This window comes from Pongo pygmaeus, chromosome 2 (genome assembly GCF_028885625.2).
Source record: "Pongo pygmaeus isolate AG05252 chromosome 2, NHGRI_mPonPyg2-v2.0_pri, whole genome shotgun sequence".
Lineage (NCBI taxonomy): Eukaryota > Metazoa > Chordata > Mammalia > Primates > Hominidae > Pongo > Pongo pygmaeus.
In genome coordinates this window covers 70,213,933-70,237,958 of record NC_085930.1, presented here as the reverse complement: position 1 = coordinate 70,237,958, position 24,026 = coordinate 70,213,933, and the positions used below count along the sequence as shown (strand labels likewise).

The window sequence follows — 24,026 nt, the reverse complement described above, 5'->3', positions numbered from 1 at the left end:
AGGCTGACCTGCTTTGGAAGGACCCCTTTCTGTCGAGAGAAAAGTACTTGAAAACACGTATCAGTGTTATATGTGTGTGCAGAGAAATTCTCCATATGCATTCAGAAGATTAAGCACAGCTAAAATATATCGAGTACAAATCTTACCAAGCCCTGTTCTAGTTCCTTAAATACAGTAACTCCTTTGATCCTTAGAAAAACCTTAGAGTTGTTATACTATAGTAATATTACTTTGTCCATTTTTCAGATGAGAAAATCAAGGCATGAAGAGATAAGGTAACTTGGCCAGGGTCATACAGCTGAATGGTGACAATCCTTGTGTCTTTTTTTTTTTTTTTTTGAGACAGTCTTGCTCTGTTTCCTAGGCTGAAGTGCAGTGGCGATCTCAGCTCACTGCAATCTCTGCCTCCTGGATTTAAGAGATTGGTCTGCCTTAGACTCCCAAGTAGCTGGGACCACAGCCATGTACCACCATGCCCGGCTCAGTTTTGTAATTTTAGTAGAGACAGGGGTTCACCATGTTGGCCAGGCTGGTCTCAAACTCCTGAGCTCAAGTGATCCACCACCTTGGCCTCCCAAAATGTTGGGATTACAGGTGTGAGCCACCACACCCAGCCCCTTGTGTTTTTCCCACTGCTCTGTTTTTCATCCTGGTGGCTATTTTGATGATCACTCCTGAATTAGAGACAGGGTCTCACTCTGTCACCCAGGCTGGAGTGCAGTGGCACTCTGAAATACATAGAGAAGACTGCCTTGACAGTATTAATTCTTGGTAGTAGATGTTAGGAGATAAAAGTGAGACAAGCTCCAGAAAAGTTGTGAAGCATAAATTTTGCTTTGGAGACAGAAGGCTTTATCATAAGACTTCAAACATTCAGAAAAGTAGAAAAGAACAGTAGTATCATCCACCACAAAGATTTAACTGTTAAGGTTTTCCCATGTTTGCTTCATCTATACCTATGTATTTTTGTCTTTAAACATTTTAGAGTTACCTACAGACACCAGTACTCCAAATTATTTTAGCTTATCACAAAATACAGCAATTCTCTAATATAATCATAATACCATTATCATGTCCAACCTATAACAGTAATTCTCTAACATCACTTAATACCCAGCTTGTGCTTTCATCTTCGAGATCTCTTTATTGCTCCTAATGGAAAGAACTCCTAACCTTCCTCAATCTAGTCTCTCCAGACTCAACGCCTTCCAGCTAAGTGCTCACTTCTGTAAGATCCCTGCTAAATTCTAGTGATGGGAATTCCAGGCTCCTGTTAGATCCCTCAAATTACATCACAAGTTGTCTGGTCTAAGTGCAAACATGAACGGACAGTGTGGGCAGGTCCACTAGACAGCACCACAGTAAGCAGAATGTGTTTAAGGAAAGGCTATAACCCCACCAATCTGAAATAAGGAATTTAGGTAGGGCACGATGGCACACTTGGCTCACACCAGTAATCCCAGCACTTTGGGAGGCTGACATGGGAGGATGACTTGAGGCCAAGATTTCAACATGGGCCTGGGCAACTTAATAAGACTCCCATCTCTACAACAAATTTAAAAATGAGTCAGGCATGGTGGCGTGCACCTGTAGTCCCAGCTATTTGGGAAGCTGCAGTGGAATGGCTAGAACCCAGGAGTTTGAGGTTGCAGTGAGCTATAATTGGGCCACTGCACTCCAGCCTGGGCAACAGAGTGAGAGCGCCCCACCCCAAAAACACTTTTTTTAAATAAAAAATAAGGAACTTGATATATATCCCTAAAATAATTTAAGTAGTCTGAAACTCCTTGAATCTAATATACTTGTTGGAGAGCCAGTATCAATCCACCATCTCCTACCTAGATTCTAAGCTAGCTTCAAAGCAACAGACTGGCCGTATGCATGAGAAATGAAGACAACAGAAAGCACGTCCATAGAGAATAGTGAAGATGGAAAATATGGAGCTGTTGTGAACCTAATATGTCTGGGCACAGGCTGTGTTGCTCTGATCAGCCATAGGTGCTCAGAGTTGTAGAACCATGCCTGCCTGTATTAACCACTCAAATTCCCTATCCATGAGAAAGCAACAATGAAGCAAAGACATTTTGGTTAGTGAGGCCCACGCTACAGATGCCTCAATTTCTTCCCTCAACTCACCATGCTTCAAACATCCACAGCCATAACTGATTTCTAGTGTACTCTTTCATTTATTCAGTAGAAGCCACTCTCCTAATTCAGGCATGGAATTCTTAGGGACCTGTTCCACTCATATTTTATCAGAATACAGTCTCTTTTCTATTTCCCACAATCAATAAGTTTAGATACTCTTCATTATTCCCTGCAATAAATAACTATTTTTTCCCCTGATTAGGTAACTAGAAGAACTGCTCAACAGCCAGGAGGATCAGAGGCTGTTCCTACTCATGGAAGCAGATAAGGACAGCATTGTCAGTTTCCTCACCACTTTGCATCTATCTCAAAAAGAAGGTGAAAATCCCAGCTGAAAGCATACAGTCAAAGGCACCAGTTTTAAGGAATATAAGACAGAACGTTGAGTTGGGGCTTGTTTGTCATTATTTCCTACTAATCCCAAACCAAGGACCTCTCACCATTTGCCCATTCCATTATTTTTGTCTTTTTGTTCCTTTAGAGACAGGGTCTCACTCTGTTGCCAGGCTAGAGCACAGTGGCACAATCATAGCTCGCTCACTGCAGCCTTGAATCCCTGAGCTCACTCGATCCTCCTGCCTCAGCTTCCCCAAGTAGCTGGGACCACAGGCGCTTGACACCAGGCCCAGCTGTTGTTTTATTATTATTATTTTTTTTACTTTTTACAGAGATGGAGTCTTACTTTAGTGCCCAGGCTATTCTCAAACTCCTAGCTTCAAGCAATAATACACAGTTCTAAGTCCTGTGGATATAATTTTCATCAAGACAAGACATGAGCAGTTTACATTCCAGAGGGCAGACAAGAAAATACATTGAAATATAAACAAATTGGAACACTTCGAGAGTGATAGTGATGTGACAAAAAATAAGCTGTAGTTAACTAGGGAGCAATTGGGGGTTGGGAAGTGATGTTTTACAGAGGGGATGAAGGAGGGCCTCTCCAAGGAAGAGAAATTTAATCCTGAAGAGAGAGAAACAGCCATCTTTGGGAATATCTTGGGGAAGAACATTCTGGAACAGATAGTTAGAGGGTATCACTGCCTCCACAGCCTCTTTTCCTCTCCTGTGGATACTTTTGGCCTGGGTTTTATGTAGAAGTAACTCTGTGTGAGCTTTGGGGCCAGACTCAGAATTCTTTCCCCACTTCTTCCTTCCATTTCTATATTTTCTCCATCCTTTGAATAAATCAACTCCTGAGACATCACTCAGGCACACACACACACACAGAAGTAAAGGCCTTGGCTTGGAAGAGCCAGGAAAGGTCATAGGCATTGATTATCTTTCTGACCCAGGGCATAGTGTTTACATTTTCACTTCTACTTATCACTGAGTCTCAATGATACTCCTCTGTGGGAGGGAAGCCAACCCTCTGTAGATAGGTGTTCCCACCGGGGTTTCTTCTGAGGATAAGCTGACAAGTTCCAGTGCATTGAGAGATGCATGACTTAGTCCAGATTAGTCCATTACCTGGCTGGGGCTGTCCACTTTCTACTTTCAACAGACATTATCAATCCATTCCAGCACTTTCTCCTTCTAGGACATGACATCATGATTTACATAGTTTAAAAGCTAAAGTTATAAAACAGCTAAATAGAGATACTTTATTGAAAAAAAAATTCCCCTCCAACGTTAGGGGGAGAAGTCTCTTATAGGTGTATTCAACATATGAATACCTCAGAAAATATTTTAGGAGGCCATTTATTACATAAGGTAGGTACACATTGTGTGGGGGAAAAATGAAGACTAGATGAAATTCTTAGGGCTATTTTCCCAAAAGCCTGGAAGAAAGGGTCATTTTGTAATTAATAATGAGTCAGAATCTATAACAGTGGTTTTAAATTATTGGTCAATCTAACAAAAAATATGACAGAAGACAAAATGGGGGTATTAGATTGCGTAAGAGAGTCACCCCTTAGAGGCCTCTTCAGAGACTATTTTGCAGGAGCTCACAGGACAAAACTAGCAGAACAAGAAATTCCCTTCATCCCTTCATCCAACAAAGAAACCCTTGAAAAAGAAGAAAAGGGATGTGGCTACTCAGGCCTTAGAGATGGTCACTGTCATCTACCTATATCTTGCTGTTAAAAATAACTAATTTACTTTCAATATAAAAAGATAGCATTATAGAAAATGTAGTTTAAAAAGTAAAATGTACAAAGTAAAATGTAAAAAACTTATAATTCAACTACCCTAATAGAGCTTTATAAATCATTTCTCCCTACATTTTATTTTGAAAAGTTTAAAACTTATGAATACATTGAAATGAGGACCAACAATATGTAATCACCACTCACTAACATTTTGCCATATTCATTTTCTCCTTCTCTCTCTCTCTCTATATATATACAGGTTTTCCTCATATAGCTGTTTATAAGCAAGTTGCAGACATCATGACTGTAATACTCCTGAATACTTCAGCATGTACCTCCTAAGAACTTTGTTCTACAAAACTTCAATATCATTTCTCATCCAATAAATTTAATATTGATGTATTATTATTTACTATAAAGTCAAGATATGGTTTTCCCAACAAGGCTGTTTCCTTTAAAAAAATCTATGTTGTAATCAAGGATCATGCATTTTTAATCTTTTTGTTTCTTCAGTCTCATGTAATCTAAAACAGTCTCACCACATTTTGTTTCGTCTTTTACAGTGTGGAAATATTTGAAAAGGTCACCAGTTTTCTTATGGCTTTTAAAATTTTGATTTATTTTCTTTCATATTTTTGATGCAGTTTTAATTACAGAATACTCACAATTTTCAAACCTGTCCTTTTGTACTAAATATTATTAACAATATAGCACATAAGCATTTTCTACGTTGCTCCATAATCTTAATCATCATTATCACCTTTGACAGGTTTAAAATGCCCCACCAAAAGAATGTATTAGAATTTAATCACCCTTTAATGTTAGGCATTTGGGTTATTTAAAATTGCAAATTATATTGTACATCATCATGAACATCTTAATGCAGTTAACAGGGTCCTTTTTTCACATTCTTAATACATACTGTTTTTCAAATGCATGTTGCTGGTACTAAATCATAGATTGACTAAATTTTTTAAAATGATTATTGTTCACATTAAAACAAAAAACAATAAGACACCCTGAAATTCACTGTTGTTTTAATTTTAGTTTCTTTGACTCAGAGGAGTTGCTATTAAATAAATTAACAAATGTATATGAAATATAAGCAGAACAAAAAAGGAACTGTAACTCCAGAGTTCTAGTGTTGAGACTGACACATTATGCCCCAGTCTGAGTGTGAGCTGGTCAGCTTCATGCACAGGAGAAGCCTATGTATGAGAAGTGACTTACATTCTCAAGCTTCACAGTCAATGCCGACCCAATTAACCACATAGGCTTTTGGTCTGTTAAATCTTTGAGGACAAAGACATCTTACTCCCTCTGTATCCCCAGCAACCTGTGCTTAAAACTTAGTAGATATTTGTTTTATATTGGTCGAGCTTTGTCTGGCTTCTCCTATCTATTCTAGGTCCCAACCTTTCCATCTCCCATGGCCAAGATCCCAACATACACAATCCTTGGGACATTCTAGCCATCTTTAATCCTAGACAGAGCTGCAGCTCTGAAGTTCTGTCTTTTGCCTGTCAGGTTAAGCCTAGTTGGATTCCAAGAAAGGAAAACTAGTTAAGATTCCCTTCATCTCTTCTCTTTTCCTAGCCAGGAAGCTTTCTGGTTTCCTCTCCTTTGAGCCGTGTTGGTCCTCTGAGACCTGCAGTCAAAACAAGAAGCCACTGAACTTAACAGAACTTGACTGTGACAGCACACACGTACCCTTCTCACATCAAAAACAAAGAAAAGAAAAAGTAGCTCCAGCCTCAAGGATGCTTTCATAAGAGGACGTTGTTCCCAGACCGAACCGGGTCTGGCTGTGTGTTCTTGTGGCCCAATAACAAGATACAGACAAACTGGAAAAGAAGAGAGTTTATGTCTGTAACCAGGTAAAGGGAAAAGGTCAGAGATAATTCACCAGACCAACTCACAATTGTAAAGTTTTTCCAGTGCTTATATATGTTTCAAACTATATACCTACATGCAGTAACATACTTGCTGATGTCTATGCCTGATTAATTTTGTTGTAACTAAAAGGTAAGAGGCCAGAATTATCCCCTAAATCTACTTAACCTATGAGGGCCCTGGTACTGGAGTGATTACTTCTATCTTATCTTACCTACAATTTGGGTATGGAAAGTTACTTCAAACCCCCCAGAAATTTATTCAACCCAAGATGGGTCCCAAGGAGCATAGGACTATATTTATTATCTTGACTTACCCCAGGTTTCAGGAGAAGCCTGAGCAAAGCTCTTACGGAACATGTGTCATTTCTGGCTTTGGTGCCCGGGCATCAATTTCCCTAGGTTTAATTATTAACTTAATGTGAAGGCAGATGCTGTGGAAGTTTGCCTGTATAACTGGAGTGCTATGGAGGCCTGTCTGTGTGACTGTTAGGAAGAACTGGCCTGCCACACCACATGGTGTTGGTGAATGCAGCGGCATCTCTATATGCTTGTTCATTTAGAACCCCACTGTAGTAATGACTTGGAATTCCACTTAACACATAGTGCTAATTATTCCATCAATTCCTAGCTGGTCTTCTTTCTTGTAATTGGCACCTCCTACCTAATGAGTAAGGATGAGTAAGAAACAAGTCATCCTCTCTGCACCTTGGACAGCAACCTCAGCATAATGCCCTCAGGCTGTTTTTTTTGTTTGTTTGTTTGTTTGTTTCATAGTTTTGGGGATTCCATGACATTGTAATACAGTTGATTCTCAGTATGGGTAAATTTTATATTTGCAAATTCACCCACATGCTGAAATTGATTGGTAACCTCAACATCAATACTTATGGCATTTTCACAGTCATTCACAAGAATATGCAGTGCACCAAACTATTTGAATCACCCAATGCATGCATTTGCAGTTGAGGTCAAAAAGGGTGATGCCCTACCTTCTGGTTTCAGCTCTCATATTTGAATGTGTCCTTTTCTCAGACTATTTAACACCTGTACTTTTGGTTGGTGGTTTTGCAGTTTAAAATAACTCCTATACATAATACTAAAGTGCTGTGTCATATTCCTAAGTGCAAGAAGGCTATGATTTGTCATAGCCTTCAGGAGAAAGTACACGTGTTAGAGACGCTTTTTACAGGCGTTCGTCAGCTCTGATTTCAATATTAATGAGTCAACAATATGTAATAATAAAGTGTTTTTAATCGAACATATACATAAAATAAGGTTATGTTGTGACTGGAGGGGTATAGGTAACTAACGCTGTATTTTGCTCTAGAAGCAGTGGTTCAGTATTCAGTAATTCAGTGTTTGTGGTGATTTTATAGAATATAAGTGCCGTGAATAAAGAGAATTGGCTGCATCTACTTTTGTTTTTTGTTTTTGAGATGGAGTCTCGCTCTGTTGCCAGGCTGGAGTGCAATGGCGCAATCTCGGCTCACTGCAACCTCTGCCTCCTGGGTTCAAGGGATTCTCCTGCGTCAGCCTCCTGAGTAGCTGGGGTTACAGGTGCATGCCACCACCTCCGGCTAATTTTTTTTTTTTTTTTTTTTTTTTGAGATGAAGTCTTGCTCTGTCGCCCAGCCTGGAGTGCAGTGGCACCATCTCAGCTCACTGAAACCTCCACCTCCCGGGTTCAAGCAATTCTCCTGCCTCAGCCTCCCGAGTAGCTGGTATTACATGTGCCCACCATCACACCTGGCTAATTTTTGTATTTCTAGTAGAGACGGGGTTTCACCACGTTGGACAGGCTGCTTTCGATCTGTTGACCTTATGATCTGCCCAACTTGGCCTCCCAAAGTGCTGGGATTACAGGCGCCCACCACCACACCTGGCTAATTTTTGTATTTTTAGTAGAGACAGGGTTTCACCATGTTGGCCAGGATGGTCTCAATCTCTTGACCTTGTGATCCGCCCACCTTGGCCTCCCAAAGTGCTGGGATTACAGGCGTGAGCCACTGCACCTGGCCTGTTTTTTTTGTTTGTTTGTTTGTTTTAAGATCTGTCTTTCCAAGTAGAATTTAAGCTCTGTGAAAGCAGGGACTGAACCTGCACAGTAACATGGCTACATCCCTATTGCCTAAAACAGTATCTGACAAATAGTAGGTGCTCAACAGATATATGTTGAATTGTACTGAACCAGAAACTGATCAAAGATATGGACTATTTTTCCTTACTTCTGTGCTACTAGTTTATAGCCAGGCTATACTAGTACACTGTGAGCTCTTAGTAAAAGTTCAATAAATGTATAAAGGAATGAATGAAGAGACTATGAATGTCTTATCCAAAAATAGCAAGACCTGGATTTCAGCAGGAGCTTTTCATCCAGGAACACTAAGTACTACTCTGCTGCTATTTTGTCACTATTGCCTTATTTGTAACATTAGCCTTAAGACAGACTTTGGTTCACAGCTTCGATCTTTGATGTATGATTGCACTGCATTCATAATATGCTCCAGATTGCTTGCATCTATAATATATTGAAATTGTAAAATGCACAAAAGCTTTTCAATGCCCAAAGTGCATAAGAAAAAGTAGAAATCTGATGTAGTAATTTAATGCATATCTATTGTTTTCCAAAGTAAAACATATACACCATCAAAGTACCTAGATTTTAACTTAGCTAAGCTTAAAGATGTTTTAAGACAGAGACTTTGTCTGTTTGTTTCAAATATGCCATTTAAGAATGATGTAAACCTGTTTGATGCTTTACAGCTTAAAGCACAAATTAGTTTTTTTTGTGTGTGTTTTTTTTTAAGAGACACTAGAACGTTCATGTACTCTTTCCATGACAGAACTGAAAATTGATTTCTCAATTTAGCCAGGCTGTTTTGGCCATGTTTAGATGCAAAAAGAGGGGAAAAAAAAGAATGCTGTGGCTTAAAATTTACACAGGAAATCTGAGGAGTTATAATAATGGTTAGCTTTAAATACAGTAACCCATAGGAGAATACTGAAAAAAGGGATGGAAAAAAAGGATGGCAAAGCTCACGAAGTTCCCACATATTTTTCTTTTGTTCTATTCATCTCTAAGACCCTCCTAGAGCTGACAATGACTTCAGAGAGCAAAGTGAAACTGCACTTGCAAAAGTTATATCAGTGAGAAGATTCTAACAGTAAGCGAGCTAACTCAACCCCCATCTTGCCTTTCCCTTAATTATTGTTGGGCTATTGGGCCAAGCTAACTTTGGAAGACATTTAGGCTACAATTTAAATGATAATAGGCCTTGCCCAAAACTCAACCACTTTCGTAAAGCTAAAGGGAGGCCACCAGGCTAGGAGGAGGAGAGGGAGAGGAGGCTGAGTCCTGCTAAGGCTCAGACATGCATGATTGTCAGCCATTATTCCAGAGATTCTAAGACATGCAGTTTCCCCAATTACACCTGCAAATAACACCACAATTGTAGACTGGCCTTTTGAGATAGCTTTTCTGTTTGCTTTCCATGTCTGACACTCATGGTTCCCCCTGGATCACCAGCGCCCCCACTCCTGTGGCCCCACCCAGAAGCAATTTAGTCCTCAGGAAGACAGCTTTGGCCCACTATTTCACCTCTGTCCCAACCAATCAGCAGCAAGCACCTGTTACCTGGCCACTCCCACCCCTTCCCTTAAACTGTCTTTGAAAAACCCCTAACTTGTGAGCTTTGAACGAGATGATATGAGTGCAAACTCCATCTTCCACGTGGTATGGCCGGCTTTGTGTCTATTAAGCTTTTTTTTTTTTTTTTTTGAGACGGAGTCTCGCTTTGTCGCCCAGGCTGGAGTGCAGTGGGTGATCTTGGCTCACTGCTAGCTCCACCTCCCAGGTTCACGCCATTCTCCTGCCTCAGCCTCCCTTATTAAGCTCTTTCTCTACTACAATGCTGTGGTCTTTCTTTATGCAGTGGGCAGGAAGGGCAATTACAAAAGGTTTCTCTATGGTAACACATCCCAAAAATATTGAGAGCCAACTATACATTGCACACTTCCCAAGCACTAGAAAAAAACTGTCTCTGCCATCCTGAGACTTAAAGTTCTAATGCTGGAGATACACATGAGAAATTAGTGCTTCACCCTGGTTGTATATGAGGAGGGAATAGTAGAGAGGTCGTGAGAGGGTAGAGCAGGAACATCTCACTTGTCTGGAGGGATAGGAAAGGCCACTTGGAGCAAGTGACTAGAAACTAAAACCAACCAGAGCAAAGAACAGGAAACCAATTAAGGAAAAAAGGCAAAGAAGGACATTACAGAGAGGGAAAAACAAATGTGAGGATCCTCTTCAAAACTGTGAATATTTCCCTGTGGCTTCTCAAGTACCACTGCTTTAGCATTAAAGGCTTTTTATGAGAACCTTCATTAGAAAGCTAAATAACCATAGAAATTCTGACTTGTTCATTCTTCTGTTTCTGGTACTGTAACTGAACCAGACTGGTACTGGTACTCTCTGATCCAGACCCCAAGAAAGGGTTCTTGGCTCTTGCACAAGAAAGAATTCAGGGTTAGTCTACAGTGCAAAGCGAAAGCAAGTTTATTAAGAAAGTAAAATAAAGAATGGCTATTCCATAGGCAGAACACCCCAAGGGCCGCTGGTTGCCCATTTTTATGGTTATTTCTTAATTATCTGCTAAACAAGGAGTGGATTATTCATTCCTCCCCTTTTTAGACCATATAGAGTAACCTCCTGATGTTGCTATGGCATTTGTAAACTGGTGGGAGGGTAGCAGCGAGGATGACCAGAGGTCACTTTCATCACTGTCTTTGTTTTGGTGGGATTTGGCCTTACTGCATGCTATTTTATCAGCAAGGTCTTTATGACCTGTATCTTGTGCCAACCTCCTCTTTCATCCTGTGACTTAGGATGAGTAGTCATCCTAAGTAGTGATGTAGGATTTTTACTCCTTAGTTCAGCTAAATCCAGGTTCTTATCTCACAACCAGGAAGAATTAGGCACATGAACACATTGAAGAGTGAGGAGGGCAGAATTTACTAAGTGAAAGGAAAGCTCTCAGCAAAGAGAGGGGTCCTGCAAGCAGGTTTCCACCTCACAAACTGAATACCAGGGTCACCACACAGGAGCCAAAGAGGCCAGGCTGTTCCCCTGAATAAGATGTTTGTTTCTGGTGGCTCCACCCCATTCCCCTAGTGCATGTGGGCCTCCAGTCCACTGCCCCCTTGTCTGCACAAAACATCTGTTGTAAACACTTGTGGGGCGTGTCAGATTTTCTGGGGACCCTTCCCTATCTGCCTAGCCATTTCTCTGCCTCCTGCTTCTATCATTAGAGTACCTTAACCTCCTGGGAATGCAGCTCAGAAGGTCTCAGCCTTATTTTGCCCAGTCCCTATTCAAGATGGAGTTGCTCTGGTTCAAATGCCTCTGACAGCACCCTGAATTTGTTATGACAATCTGCAGGTTTATTGAAGTTTTATTTATTGAAGTAATTTATGTGGCCCTGCCTACCTTTCCAGGCTTGACTTCCAGCACTGTCTGACCCTCCTCTCCACGCACCTTTGGAAACAAAGTATACCTTTATATTGCCCTGCCCTCTTCTTAAATTGTCTCACACTGCATGGTCCGAATCAATGCCCCTTCCACTGAAAAGCCTTCCCAGGCTTAGCACAGTACATCCTCTTCCAAAACAAAATTAGTCTTTGTAAAATATCTTTAAGCACTCATCACAGATATGTAATGGTTTTTTGCATTATCATATAAGTTCTATAACAATAAAGACTGTATCTGACTCATTTCCCTGTTCCTGGTACAAATGAGGCAAAAACTTCACACACTTTCTCTAAGGTTATCTAGGCTGATGCTTCTCCATTCTCTTGAACTGGATCACTATTGTCTCCAATAACCTGTAACAGGTTTGCTGCCTCACCATCTACTGACCTACCTACCTTATTCAGCATTAGGAAGGGGTGCCAGTTTGCTTTGGCAGGGGGGTGGGGTTCTTCTCAATCTGAGTTTAGTTTATAAATTCATGCTTTATCTTTATCTCACTGAGTAGAAAAAAAAGGATATGCCAATCCCTTGCTGATGACACATGGCAGCTTTATATAAATATTTGTTAAATAATCTGAATATACAATGAATGAGAAGTAAGTAAATGTTAAAGTAAACAGCTTACAGATTCCCATGTCTGCTTTTAATGTTAGCATGTATTAAAGTTCCTGGTATTTAATATGTGTTAAATAATATTTTGTTAGATGAATGGCTGAGTAGCCAACAGAAATCCAGATTTGGGAGTTTTTGCCACTGGATTGGAAATTATGGTGATTTGAAATACTGAGTTATTTTTCCGACTGATCATGTTTTTACCCCTGGCAAGTTTCTTGTGTCAAAAAATCCAGGTACCAAACATATGAGCAAAATAATAGCCTTGCATTCTCCTGGGAGACGGAGAAAGTCTCAATTGTTTTATAGTTCAGAGTTGAACTGGTATGATTGGGAATGTCTCAGTTTTTTGGTAGTCATGTTCTTCATTCTTTAGCTTTAGCTTTGTATCTTCTCAAGTTGAGTAATGTGCTAAACTGAGTAGTAAATTTAAAAAAGGATTTAAGAGAGATCATTATAAAATGAATTGTTTCTTCTTTGTAAAATACAGGAAGTTTAGTAGCTTTCTTGAAGTCTCAAATGAGAATCGAGATGTTGAAGATAACATCTACTCTTTTGCTATTAAGTGATGGGCTAAGGGCAATTTACTAATGAAATGAACAGGCAGGAAACAGGCCATTGACTACAGAAGTAATTACAAAAAAAAAGTATTTCTTTTTATGTTAGTAACTGCAAACCATAATATAAAGAATCCCTCCCAGTTGAAATATTTATAAGTAAACAACAACTGTGAATCATGTTTAATAGGGAAGCATTAGTTTGCAGAGTTGGTGGGGGAAGAGGCACAGACAGTGCTTTGAATGGTTTCATAGAAAAGTTAGTTTGGACAAAGTTGTATCAGGGAATAAACCAATATTCAGAAGTTTGGTGAGGTTTACAAATGACTAAAGTGATAGGCAGGGTTAAGGTTTAAGAAATATCCCCATGTACTTCCAAAAGTATGTTCTTACATAATGCAAAATGATCCACTAAAAAGGGGAGCGGGAGAGGATGCTTTATAATCAAGTACATTTGAGGAACTGAGTGCAGACAGGATCACAGAGTTGAAAACAAGCAGCCTAGAGATGCTATCTAGCCTCTGGTCTCTATTTCCTTTTTGACTTGCTAAATAGTTTTAATATGATCTTAAAACTTTTATTAAAAACTGAGGTATTTCTAATGCTTAGAATAGAGCCCAACACATAATACATGCTCAATAAATATTTGTTAGATGACTGAGTGAAAAAATGAACTTTTACATAAAATTATGCAGTCAAGCTCCTCCTCAAAAAATGTACTAAAGTCCTATTGTGGTAACATCCCACATAATTATGCCTTTTAGATGGGGCAGGTGATTTCTAGTTCACTATGGTCTGTATCCTTCCTTAATATCTTACACCTGGCCCACTTTACGCCTTTATGTGCCTAGCCTCTATAAGAGAATGTTTTCTTGGAGAATCACAGAGAAAATTATTATATTAAAGGCTTTTGAAATCCTAAGCATGTCTATGTGTACATATGAAAGTATCTCACGTCTAGATCTAGAAGTGAAATTGCTGATTCAGTGGTATGCATAGCTTTAGGTTTTCTAGATATTTCCAAATGGCTCTCCCATATAAATTTACCAACTTACATTTATACCTTAGTGCTGTCTGAGAGTTCTCACTTTTTCACACCCACCAATGCTTAGTATTAGTTCATTTTTTCTTTTGTAATGGTACAGGCATTAAATGCTATCTTACTAATGTTTTAATTTGCACTTCTCTAGTTGATGAGGTTGAACATTTTTCATTTATTTGTATTTCTTCATCTACAAATTGTCTATTCATCTTGAGTCTATGTTTTTAAAAATTAGATTGTTTCTTATTTATTCCTTTGTATAAGTTAAAAAAATTTAGATATCAATCCTTTGTCAGTTAAATACATGACAAATATTTTATCCTGCCCTATAACATTGTCATTCAACTTTGTTAAAAATATTGTTTTGTAGGTATCATCTACTCCAGCATTGCTTGTTATTTCAAAAACATTAGAAAGTAGAGTCTATCAATAGGAAAAGAGTTAAAGAAAATCTGTTATGCTAACATTAATATATAGAAAGCTATATAGTTACTATGATTATTAAATCAATGTAAGTAAATCTTAAAAACACAGTGTTATATGAAACCAGATTTCAAGTGGATATGCATGGAATAATTTGCACAATTTAAAACACAGAAATCTATATAGCTATAGTTTATGGACAACTACTGTAGTAGCGATAGGACACATCCCAAGTTCAGGATAGTAGATACTACGGGGGGATGGGGAAGAACATGGAATGTGAAGGGCTTTGATTGCATCTTATTTCCTATGAGTGGATGGAGGGGCACCTGAATCAAGATGTCAGTATGTCAACGTGTTATATTGAGGGCTTATATAATATTTTGTTATATTTTGTTTTTATCCTTTTTGGATGTTTAAATCACTTCATACATGTTCTTATTCACATACACATCTATACACACATTCTTCAAAAAGAGCTGACGAGAACACATGGTATATAGTTAATAAGCTACAAATTTCTTATTACTTAAAATATAAAGAAATTAAATATGGGGTGGAAACAGGAAAGAGTACTGTTTAATATCACTTATTCAGTGTTTCCCAACATAATATCTATGAGGCTCTCTTTTCTATTTTTTTCTTCACTTCCTTGAATCTGGGTTATGCATGTTCCATAGAATGCACCTTGAGGAAAGAAATTTCTGTAAGACAAAAAAGCTCAGAGAAAAGCAAAGAGAAAATAAGAAGCTCAATAAAGTTGATGTCAAACTGAGTGTTGATTTTGACAAGACATCAAGAATGAGTTGGAATATTTTACCTTTCTTAAGTAGCAATGGTGTATTAGTAATTCATTTCACAAACCAGTATTCTTCACACTACCTCACTGTAAACATCGACTCTTCAAGATACCTTGTTTTGAGAACTACTTATGTAGATAAGTAGATATAACTTTAAAAAGTTAATAGGGACAATGCCATATACTATTATTCTTCTTTAAAATCTGTAACTTTATAAGAGAAAAACATACTATTTTAAAATAAAAAGTTTATTTCCTTAGCAAGTGCTTCATTGCACAACTATTTTGAGCTCAGTGATTTTCTTTCCTGACCATAAACTACATTTCTAGTGAAATAAATGGAATTATCAGACACCACAGGCACTTATTTTATTTACTCACAGGACTAGAATGGCTCAAAAATAAACATAATACATTGGACATTGCTGTGAAAAGTACACAAATTGCCCTTCTAGGACCTGCATAAACTTCATTATAATTTTGGGGCAATGTTCCTAGCAATTCTGCAAAGAAAGTGTGTACTGAGGCTTATCATTTGTATAGAACTCTGTAATTTAAAAATACATTTATACATTATATTCCCAGATGAGAAACTGGGGTATTTTGTACATTGGTGATATCAACAGTGCACCAGGTAACAATTATTCTCTCAGTTTTTTTTTTGTTTTTTTTTTTTTTGAGACAAAGTTTCGCTCTTGTTGTGCAGGCTGGAGCGCAATGGCACAATCTCAGCTCACTGCAACCTCTGCCTCACGGGTTCAAGTGATTCTCCTGCCTCAGCCTCCCGAGTAGCTGGGATTACAGGCACCTGCCACCACGCCTGGCTAATTTTATGTATATCTAGTAGAGATGGGGTTTCACCATGTTGACCAGGCTGGTCTTAAACTTCTGACCTCAGATGATCCACCCGTCTCGGCCTCCCAAAGTGCTGGGATTACAGGCGTGAGCCACCATACCCAGCCTCTCCAAATTTTACAAAGGCTACAAGGAGTTCATTATCAAGACACTGGGCAAGGTCACATTCAAGTAAGTGACAGAGCTGAATCAGAACCCAGGTCAGGTGAGTCCAACTGCAGTATTGTCTTCCCATTGTAGCATGGAGACAGAAATAAAGATTCAACCATCAGGCAGCCTAGTTCTGGATTGCTTGTTCCTCTGAGCCTCAGACCCCTCCTATGTAAAATGGAGATCATAAACAGTGCTCATCTCAAGGCTACGTAGAACACAAGAAGATAATCTAAGCAAAGCATCAATGGAATGCCATTATTTTTATATCCAATTTTTTTAAACATAACCTCATCGTGATTTTAATTTAAACCCAGCCAATGCTCAGCTTTACAATTTGGGGATAATATTTTCTAACCTACTTATTCTTTTCGTAAAAACTCTTCCTGAGAAATTAGTGTTTTATAGTAATCAATTTAAGAAAATTCATTTTTGTTTTTACGAGACAGTTATGCTACAGAAAACAATCTTAATTAATCACACAATAAAGGTGGTCTCAGGTATTTAGGTCAGTACAAGCTTCTGGGTTTTCGTTTTTTGTTTTTATTTTTTCCCTCCTTTTGTCCTGAGGATAATTAGTGTGTTGACATTTGACAAGGCATGCTGTGACTATTGCTTGCAACTGTCAGCTAAGATCTTCTAGCTATGACACTGAAAATAAGAGTCAAGAAACATCTTTTGAAAGTTTTCCTCCTTGTACCCAAACCAAGCATATTGTTGAAGACAACACTGGGATAATGGGAAACTTCTTGGAAGATCTGGGCATTATTGAGGCCATGTGTTCATCAAATGAGGACATATCGTGACTCAGTTCTCATCACCAGATTTTCCAGGAGGCCCTGAATTTCATAAAATTCTATTCTTATTTACCTTTTTGTATTTTAGTTAATAAATGCAGTATGGTTTAATATAGAAATGAGTTTCAAATAAAAATGAGTCTTCAAGTCAAAGTTTGTCAGAGAGTCCCCATATTTAATCCAGAAAAGAAGACCAGGCTTGTTGTATAGTGTACAGTATCCTGTGTAAGATCTATAATCATGTATGCACCTGTAACGTACTACTTGTATTATTCAAAGTTTAAATACAAACTCTCTCTCAGTATGTTAATATGACTTCTCCGTTCCTCCAAAATTGTATATGAATCCCTACTTAAGAGTTCTTGAAGAGCTCTTGACATTTCTCTGTCTTGAGTGAACACTTCTATTTAGAATCTAAAAACAGTAAGCAAAATAAGTCATCAGTAAATGCTACACAAAAGTTACTTTGTGCCCAACAGAAACTGATGCAAAACTACCAAGATTTAGTGAATAAAGAACATATCACATCATTGCAACGGTATGACTTGGTATTGAGGACTAGAACCTAAACCAAGGGCACACTCTGGGATCCTGGTGTCTTTGTTTCCAGCATGAGGACATGAAATCTGCTGTGCTCATTGGCTGGTCTTCAGTGTCTAGCCCTGTGGCTGCAATACAGTAGATAAAAATATTTACTGCCTGAGTGAGTGAGTGAAGGTGAGTCCTGAAATCACTGTACCAAGTAGAAAAATAATTTCTACATTTAAGGAAATCAAATGTAGAGTGTGTATGTGTCAGACACCTGACAGGTTTAAGTGAGCTTTACATCTTAATGGAAATAGTTCTGCAAATGACCACTTACAACTTACAGTTAACACTATACAAGTCAATCTGTAGTCTTTTGATTGTGTGAATCAGCACTAAAGAAGACATTCTGACCTAATCTGCATTCAACCTCAATTAATGTCAGTGACCCAGGACAGACCTTTTCCAAGCAAAGGCCAGTTATTATTAGAAGGTCTGTGAGAAGAGCACACAACGAAATATACCACAATGTGGGTGAACCCTTTAAGTTAAGGGTTGGTTGATTAGAAAGCATAACAATCACTGATAAATTTATTAATAGAGTATAAAGAGGGAAGCTGGAGACATCTCAGAGAAGAGAACGCAGATGATTTGAGAATCACTGGGAACCACAGATTTTGGTGGCCAAAGCCTTAGAGTCAGAGGAATCCAAAGTTGTCTGTGTGTGTTCTTCAGAGCTGTATCACCCCACTTTGACTTTGCACCTCAAGTGAAAAGTCCTAATTCTATTTCTACCTTTGCAAACAGGGTTATTACTGCAACTAACACTTTCCAATTTTTCTTTCAGGCCCTGCTGCAAAAAAGAAGTATGTCAGTTATAATAACCTGGTTATCTAACCTGTTCCATTCCATGGAACCATGGAGGAGGAAGACCCTCAGTTATTTTGTCACCCAACCTGGCACAGGCCTCTTTGGTCCTACCCGCTTCCCATCACCGGAGGAGCTTCCCTGGCCGGGAGACCAATGTTAGAGGATCCAAGTGACCTAAACAGCTGCTTTATGAAACATCCTTACTTTATCTTGGCTTAATAAGTCACTGACATCAGCACTGCCAACTCGGCTGCAATTTTGGACCTTCCCTACCTAAGGGAGTGTTGAAACTCAAGTCCCACCCCGGCTCTTTAGAATGGACCACTGAGAGCCACAGGACCGTTTTGGGGCTGACCTGTCTTATTACGTATGTACTTCTAGGTTGCAAGGTTTTGAAATTTTCTGTACAGTTTGTGAGGACTTTTGCACTTTGCCATCTAATGTCGTACCTCGGTTCACTGTTTGTTTTCGAATGCCTTGTTTTCATAGAGCCCTATTCTCTCAGACGGTGGAATATTTGGAAAAATTTTAAAATAATTAAAATTTTAAAGCAATCTTGGCAGACTAAAACAAGTACATCTGTACATGACTGTATAATTACGATTATAGTACCACTGCACATCATGTTTCTTTTTTTAAGACAAAAAAAGATGTTTAAAGACCAAAAACTGTGCTGAGAAAGTATGCCCCACCTATCTTTGGTATATGATAGGTTACATAAAAGGAAGGTATTGGCTGAACTGAATAGAGGTCTTGATCTTTGGAATGCATGCCAGTAATGTATTTTACAGTACATGTTTATTATGTTCAATATTTGTATTTGTGTTCTCTTTTGTTATTTTTAATTAGGGTATATGAATATTTTGCAATAATTTTAATAATTATTAAGCTGTTTGAAGGAAAGAATATGGATTTTTCATGTCTTGAGGTTTTTGTTCATGCCCCCTTTGACTGATCAGTGTGATAAGGACTTTAGAAAAAAGCATGTATGTTTTTTACTGTTTGTAATAAGTACTTTCGTTAATCTTGCTGCTTATGTGCCAATTTAGTGGAAAAAAACAACCCTTGCTGAAAAATTCCCTCTTTCCATTCTCTTTCAGTTCTGTGATATTGTCCAAGAATGTATCAATAAAATACTTTGGTTAACTTTTTTATTTTCTGCAATAAATATTTTTAGTTGTTTTTCCCATTAGTTACAGTTTATTTCAAAAAGTCCTAAGTTAGAGAGCCATATGGACAGCCCAACTTTTTCAAGTAACATGCTTTAGCTCATGACCACAGCCATTTCTGAAAGGCATATTAAAAACCCAGAGGTGCTATGTTGTCTCATAGAAAAAGTACTATCACAAAGTCCATTCAATTCTTTTTCTTCATAATTGAAGTTGAGACCTGATAACTCCAGATGTTTACTCAGCAAGTGGGAAGGGAAGAGGGAATATTAGCTTAAGCAAAAAATAGTCTGGGGGCAATTTAGTGAAGAGATAAATATTTCTGCAAAATTTATCCAAAGGACGTAAGTAAAAATAGCTACTATGTTGTCTCTGTATTTGCAAACAAATATGGTGGCCATGTTATCAGTAGTGAGATTAAGACTTGGGATTCTCAAAACTCAACTGCAGGAAGTATCCTCATGATGAATTCATAGCACCTTGGGACCTTGGGCCATCAGGAACTCAGAAGATTGTCTATTTGCAGAGGGGAACATTGGTTCCTAGTACTCAGGGCTGGGCCCCAAACAGTAAAATGTATTTAAAGGTTATATGGTGGAGCTAACTGTGACTTATTTTCTGCTGTGACTAATAAAACTCATACCTGCATCTCATCTTTGGCATCTGCAGAACTCTTCCTACCGTGCCTTAGCTCCCACAGCCCAAGCAATGTGCTTAGAGACACTAGAAATTATTTCTTTTCAATATCCGACTAAAGAAAATCAAATGTATTTCCTCATTTTTCCCTACTCCTTAAATACCCTTCAACCAATAGACCATAGGAAAATACAAATCAAAGCAGAAATGAGTTTTGGGTGATCCGCATTTCCAAGTCATAAGGCCAAAGTGGTGTAAAACCTGGCTCCTCCTCCTGCTAACTCTCCTTGGAGAAGTTACATAAACATTCTGAATTCTCCATTTCCTCAGGCAGATGACAGGTTAATTGTGCTACCTGTCTCATAGTGTTATGAGGGCTAAGAGAAAATCCATGCGTAGGACATAACAACAGTGGCTGGCAAATGGTTAACTCTCCATACATGTTAGCTATTATGACCACCATGGCTATGACCACCAGCATCAACATCATCATGGTTGCTATATTTTGTTTTAAAAATAAAATCAAGTGTGCTATGCTTTCCATTCCAGACATGGAAAGAGAATATTAAAAAGTACATGGGCAAGCCAGACTGTGTTGTGGCATGTGGTAGAAATCATTTCTTTCAAAAAGAAATTACGTAAGAGTCTTTCCCAAGTACTCAAATGTAACACCATGAATTCAGGGGAGTAGCAAAAGCAATTCCATTTAGAACTGGAAAGAGCTACTTTCAAAGACCTTTGCTTTTCCTCTGGATTCCCAGGGGCAAATTGAGATAATGATCTTGATAGCGACAATGATAAAAACTAAAACTTCTGCAGCACAATTTATAAGAAATTGTCACTCATATATAAATATACTTTACATACTTTATGCATACTACATATATTACAATGTATACCCTATATATCAATTTATTTAGTCCTCAAAATGCAGTTCTAATCATCTTCCACAATGCTAATCTCCAACCCAGTAGTTAAGGTGTGGCTGTAGCCATAGAACAGATAGAGTGGGTAACATTACCAATACCAGGCAGCACAATGAATACTCACTTCCCTCAGGTATGCAGGTCTCCTTGCTCTTCACCTGTACCAAGTATACCCCACCTCAAAGTCTTGACATTTCATGATTCTCTTCCTAACACACTCTCCCCCGAAATAGCTGCATGATTCAAAATCCTCATTTATTTCCAATTTCTGCTTAAACATCTAAGGTCTTTCCTGACCATATCTAAAAGTACAGTCCTCCACCCAGCCCCCCAGTGAATCCATTAACCTGCTTCATTTTTCTTTACAACACTTACGATTATCTGACTTTTCAGATTTGCTTTCTTGTTTTCATCAGTCTCCTTCTGCAGTATTCACCAGGAGATGAGATATTCTGTTTTGCTCACCGTAATATCCTAGCACTTACAACAATGCTTGACAAGTGTTAGGGGTGGAAGGTATCTGAATTACCAGCAGCGAATTCATACATGTCTGCAGCAACTTCAGTTCTTGCCTCCTCAGAATAAAGAATTCGACTGAGGGGCATAAGATAGAGAAAGAGACCGAGGCAAGTTTCAGAGCAGAAATGGACATTTATTTTTAAAAGCTTTAGAGCAGGAAAGAAAGGAAAGTACACTTGGAAAAAGACACCATGAAGGTCAAGTGCAGCGTTTAACCTGGATGACCCACTCCCAGTGTCTTGAGCCCCTTTCCTATAATTCTTCCCCTAAGGTGGGCTCCCCACATGCACAGTGCCCTCTTTGCCCATGGGAAGTGAGCATGTGCACTGGGTTAGAAAGTTGTATGCATGCCCTTCTGAGGCTTTCTTCCCTTTTCTGGTGGAGTGCCCTCAGAAGGTTATACTCCAACATTTTGTCTTTTAATGTGCATGCCTGGGAAGTTGCCTCTCCCTGGTGTCTGCATTTAATTAACACTTCACTGTGACAGCTGTGGACCATCAGGAGATAGTCTTTCCCTGGTGCCGGCTGGCTACCAAATTATCATTTTTAGAAAGGCAATGTGATAACTATTGAACCATAACCTGATAATTGCCTGACATTCCTGGTAGGTCGGGGGAAAGCCCTCTCCTGCCCCCTCTCCCTCGGCCCATGCCTAACTACCTGTAACACAAGTAGTAGGCACTCCATAAATATTTGCAAATAAATCAGTGCAAGCAAGAATGAATAGATGAAATGAAAGAGCTCAAGAATATTGAAGGAGGGCTGAGGGAGCCTGTGCTGCCAAATAGTTGTAGCCAGCCCCACATCAGGAAGGACTATAGTTGGGACATTAAGGGCCAACAAGACTCAGGTAACCAAGAGGAAAGAAAAGGTGTGCACATTTTACATTCAGCCTCAGTAGTAAGGGAGAAGCTACTGCTGTTGGATGGGGTTTCTTTTAATTGGAAAATGAACATCTTGAGAAGTGAAGTGGGAACTTGATAGATATTCTGAATCACAAACACTTTCATCTGAAGGAAGAAGGGAGAGGACAGGGAGGTGTTACAGTAGTAAGGCACTGGATTCAGGATCAGAATGCCTGTGTTAGAGCACTAAGCTCCGCTACTTACTAGCTCTGCAGTATCAGGTAATCCATGCACCCCTGGCATTCTCTGTATATTCACCTCTACAATGGCAGTAGGACATGAATTCAAATACTTTCATTAACCAGCTAACTCTATATGGACTTGTTCCAGAATGCTAGCTTTGCTTTCAATGTGTGCTAATCAAGACTGAACACAATAATGTACAGCATGTTGGAGGTAGGAACTGGAGCCCCATGTAGAGAGAAGAATCACTGTATTGCTGTGAACACAGTTAAGGCAGCCTAAGGTATCCATCAGCGCATTTGGCAGCTGCACAAACAAAACAACCAGGCTCCAGTGGACTAAAATCCCACAATCACTCAGCCAATTGTTACTGCCATATCATTCCCCATTTGACATTTTCCCTCTATAATTTATCCTCTTGTAAAATTTGCTTTATCATGCTCTGTCTTCAGTATCTGTTTAGATCCTAATATGTATATATAATTTCTACTCTTCCAACCTCTGTTCCAATGATAAACCCACCTTGTCAATCATCAGCTAAGGTACTGAAAACATTCTGGAAGATGATGATGCCTAGAATAGGGTCCTGGAATTTTCTACCGGAAACCAGTGACTTTGGTGAATTTATCATCATTAGATAGGTATAGGTTTAGTTATTTTGCCATTTACAATATGCAAAATACTAAAGGAACAACCAGTCTATTATTTTCTTTTGCACATAATAATAGTAAAATATGCCAAGACAAGGGTCATCTATCACGCATTGTGAAAATGAAGACACTGTTATCTACAACATTTCTCTGATTTTCCATCACAAAAGGGAAGAAATCAGACCAATAATATTATCAATTAACCTTGAAAGGCTCAGGGTTCCCTTTTATCCTCTCCAAGTGTTGACAAGATAATCTGCCTGATACTCTTCACTGGAATCCTGCCAGAGAATCAAATCAAGTTCATACATTATTCCCAAGGCCTTTCCCCTTTGGAGTCTAGTACCCACCTCCAGATGAGCAAAGCTCCCATTCTCCAAGACTTCTGAAGGGGAAAGGACTTATCTTCATACTTACAAACTTACCAATGCCTGAAATCATAAATTGCTTGCTGGCTCTGAATTTTACCTGGTGCATTTATTTCATTTGCATATTGCTTAGCTATCTGGTAATGTGAGTAATGGCCAAAGAGCTGTTGGCAACTCCAGTAACTAAGTCAGTTGTACAGACCACCCAGTTCTCTCATTCATGCGCTCTACCTGCTACTTGCCTTTCTTTGACCTGGAACCTTCACTGCTTTGTGACTTATACACCATTGAGTTTGTCTTTCCTTTTCCTGTCTAGTACCTTTCCTCTTCCTGTCTAGTACCTTTCCTCTTCCTGTCTAGTACCTTTCCTCTTCCTGTCT

At 38.9% G+C, this 24,026-nt stretch overlaps 1 protein-coding gene across 2 annotated transcripts in view; it reads left to right on the top strand.

The window, feature by feature from the left end:
- GRM7 (glutamate metabotropic receptor 7) overlaps positions 1-19,477 on the top strand; it is an 888,658-nt gene extending 869,181 nt beyond the window's left edge. Inside the window, exon 10 of one of the 2 annotated variants that reach the window (XM_054482695.2) lies at positions 18,268-19,477. In XM_054482695.2, coding sequence (XP_054338670.1) covers positions 18,268-18,317 — 50 coding nt within the window. In that variant the 3' untranslated portion in view covers positions 18,318-19,477. The remainder of the gene's footprint in view (positions 1-18,267) is intronic. The other variant, XM_054482693.2, reaches the window with a different exon arrangement.
- The last annotated feature ends 4,549 nt before the right edge of the window (positions 19,478-24,026 follow it).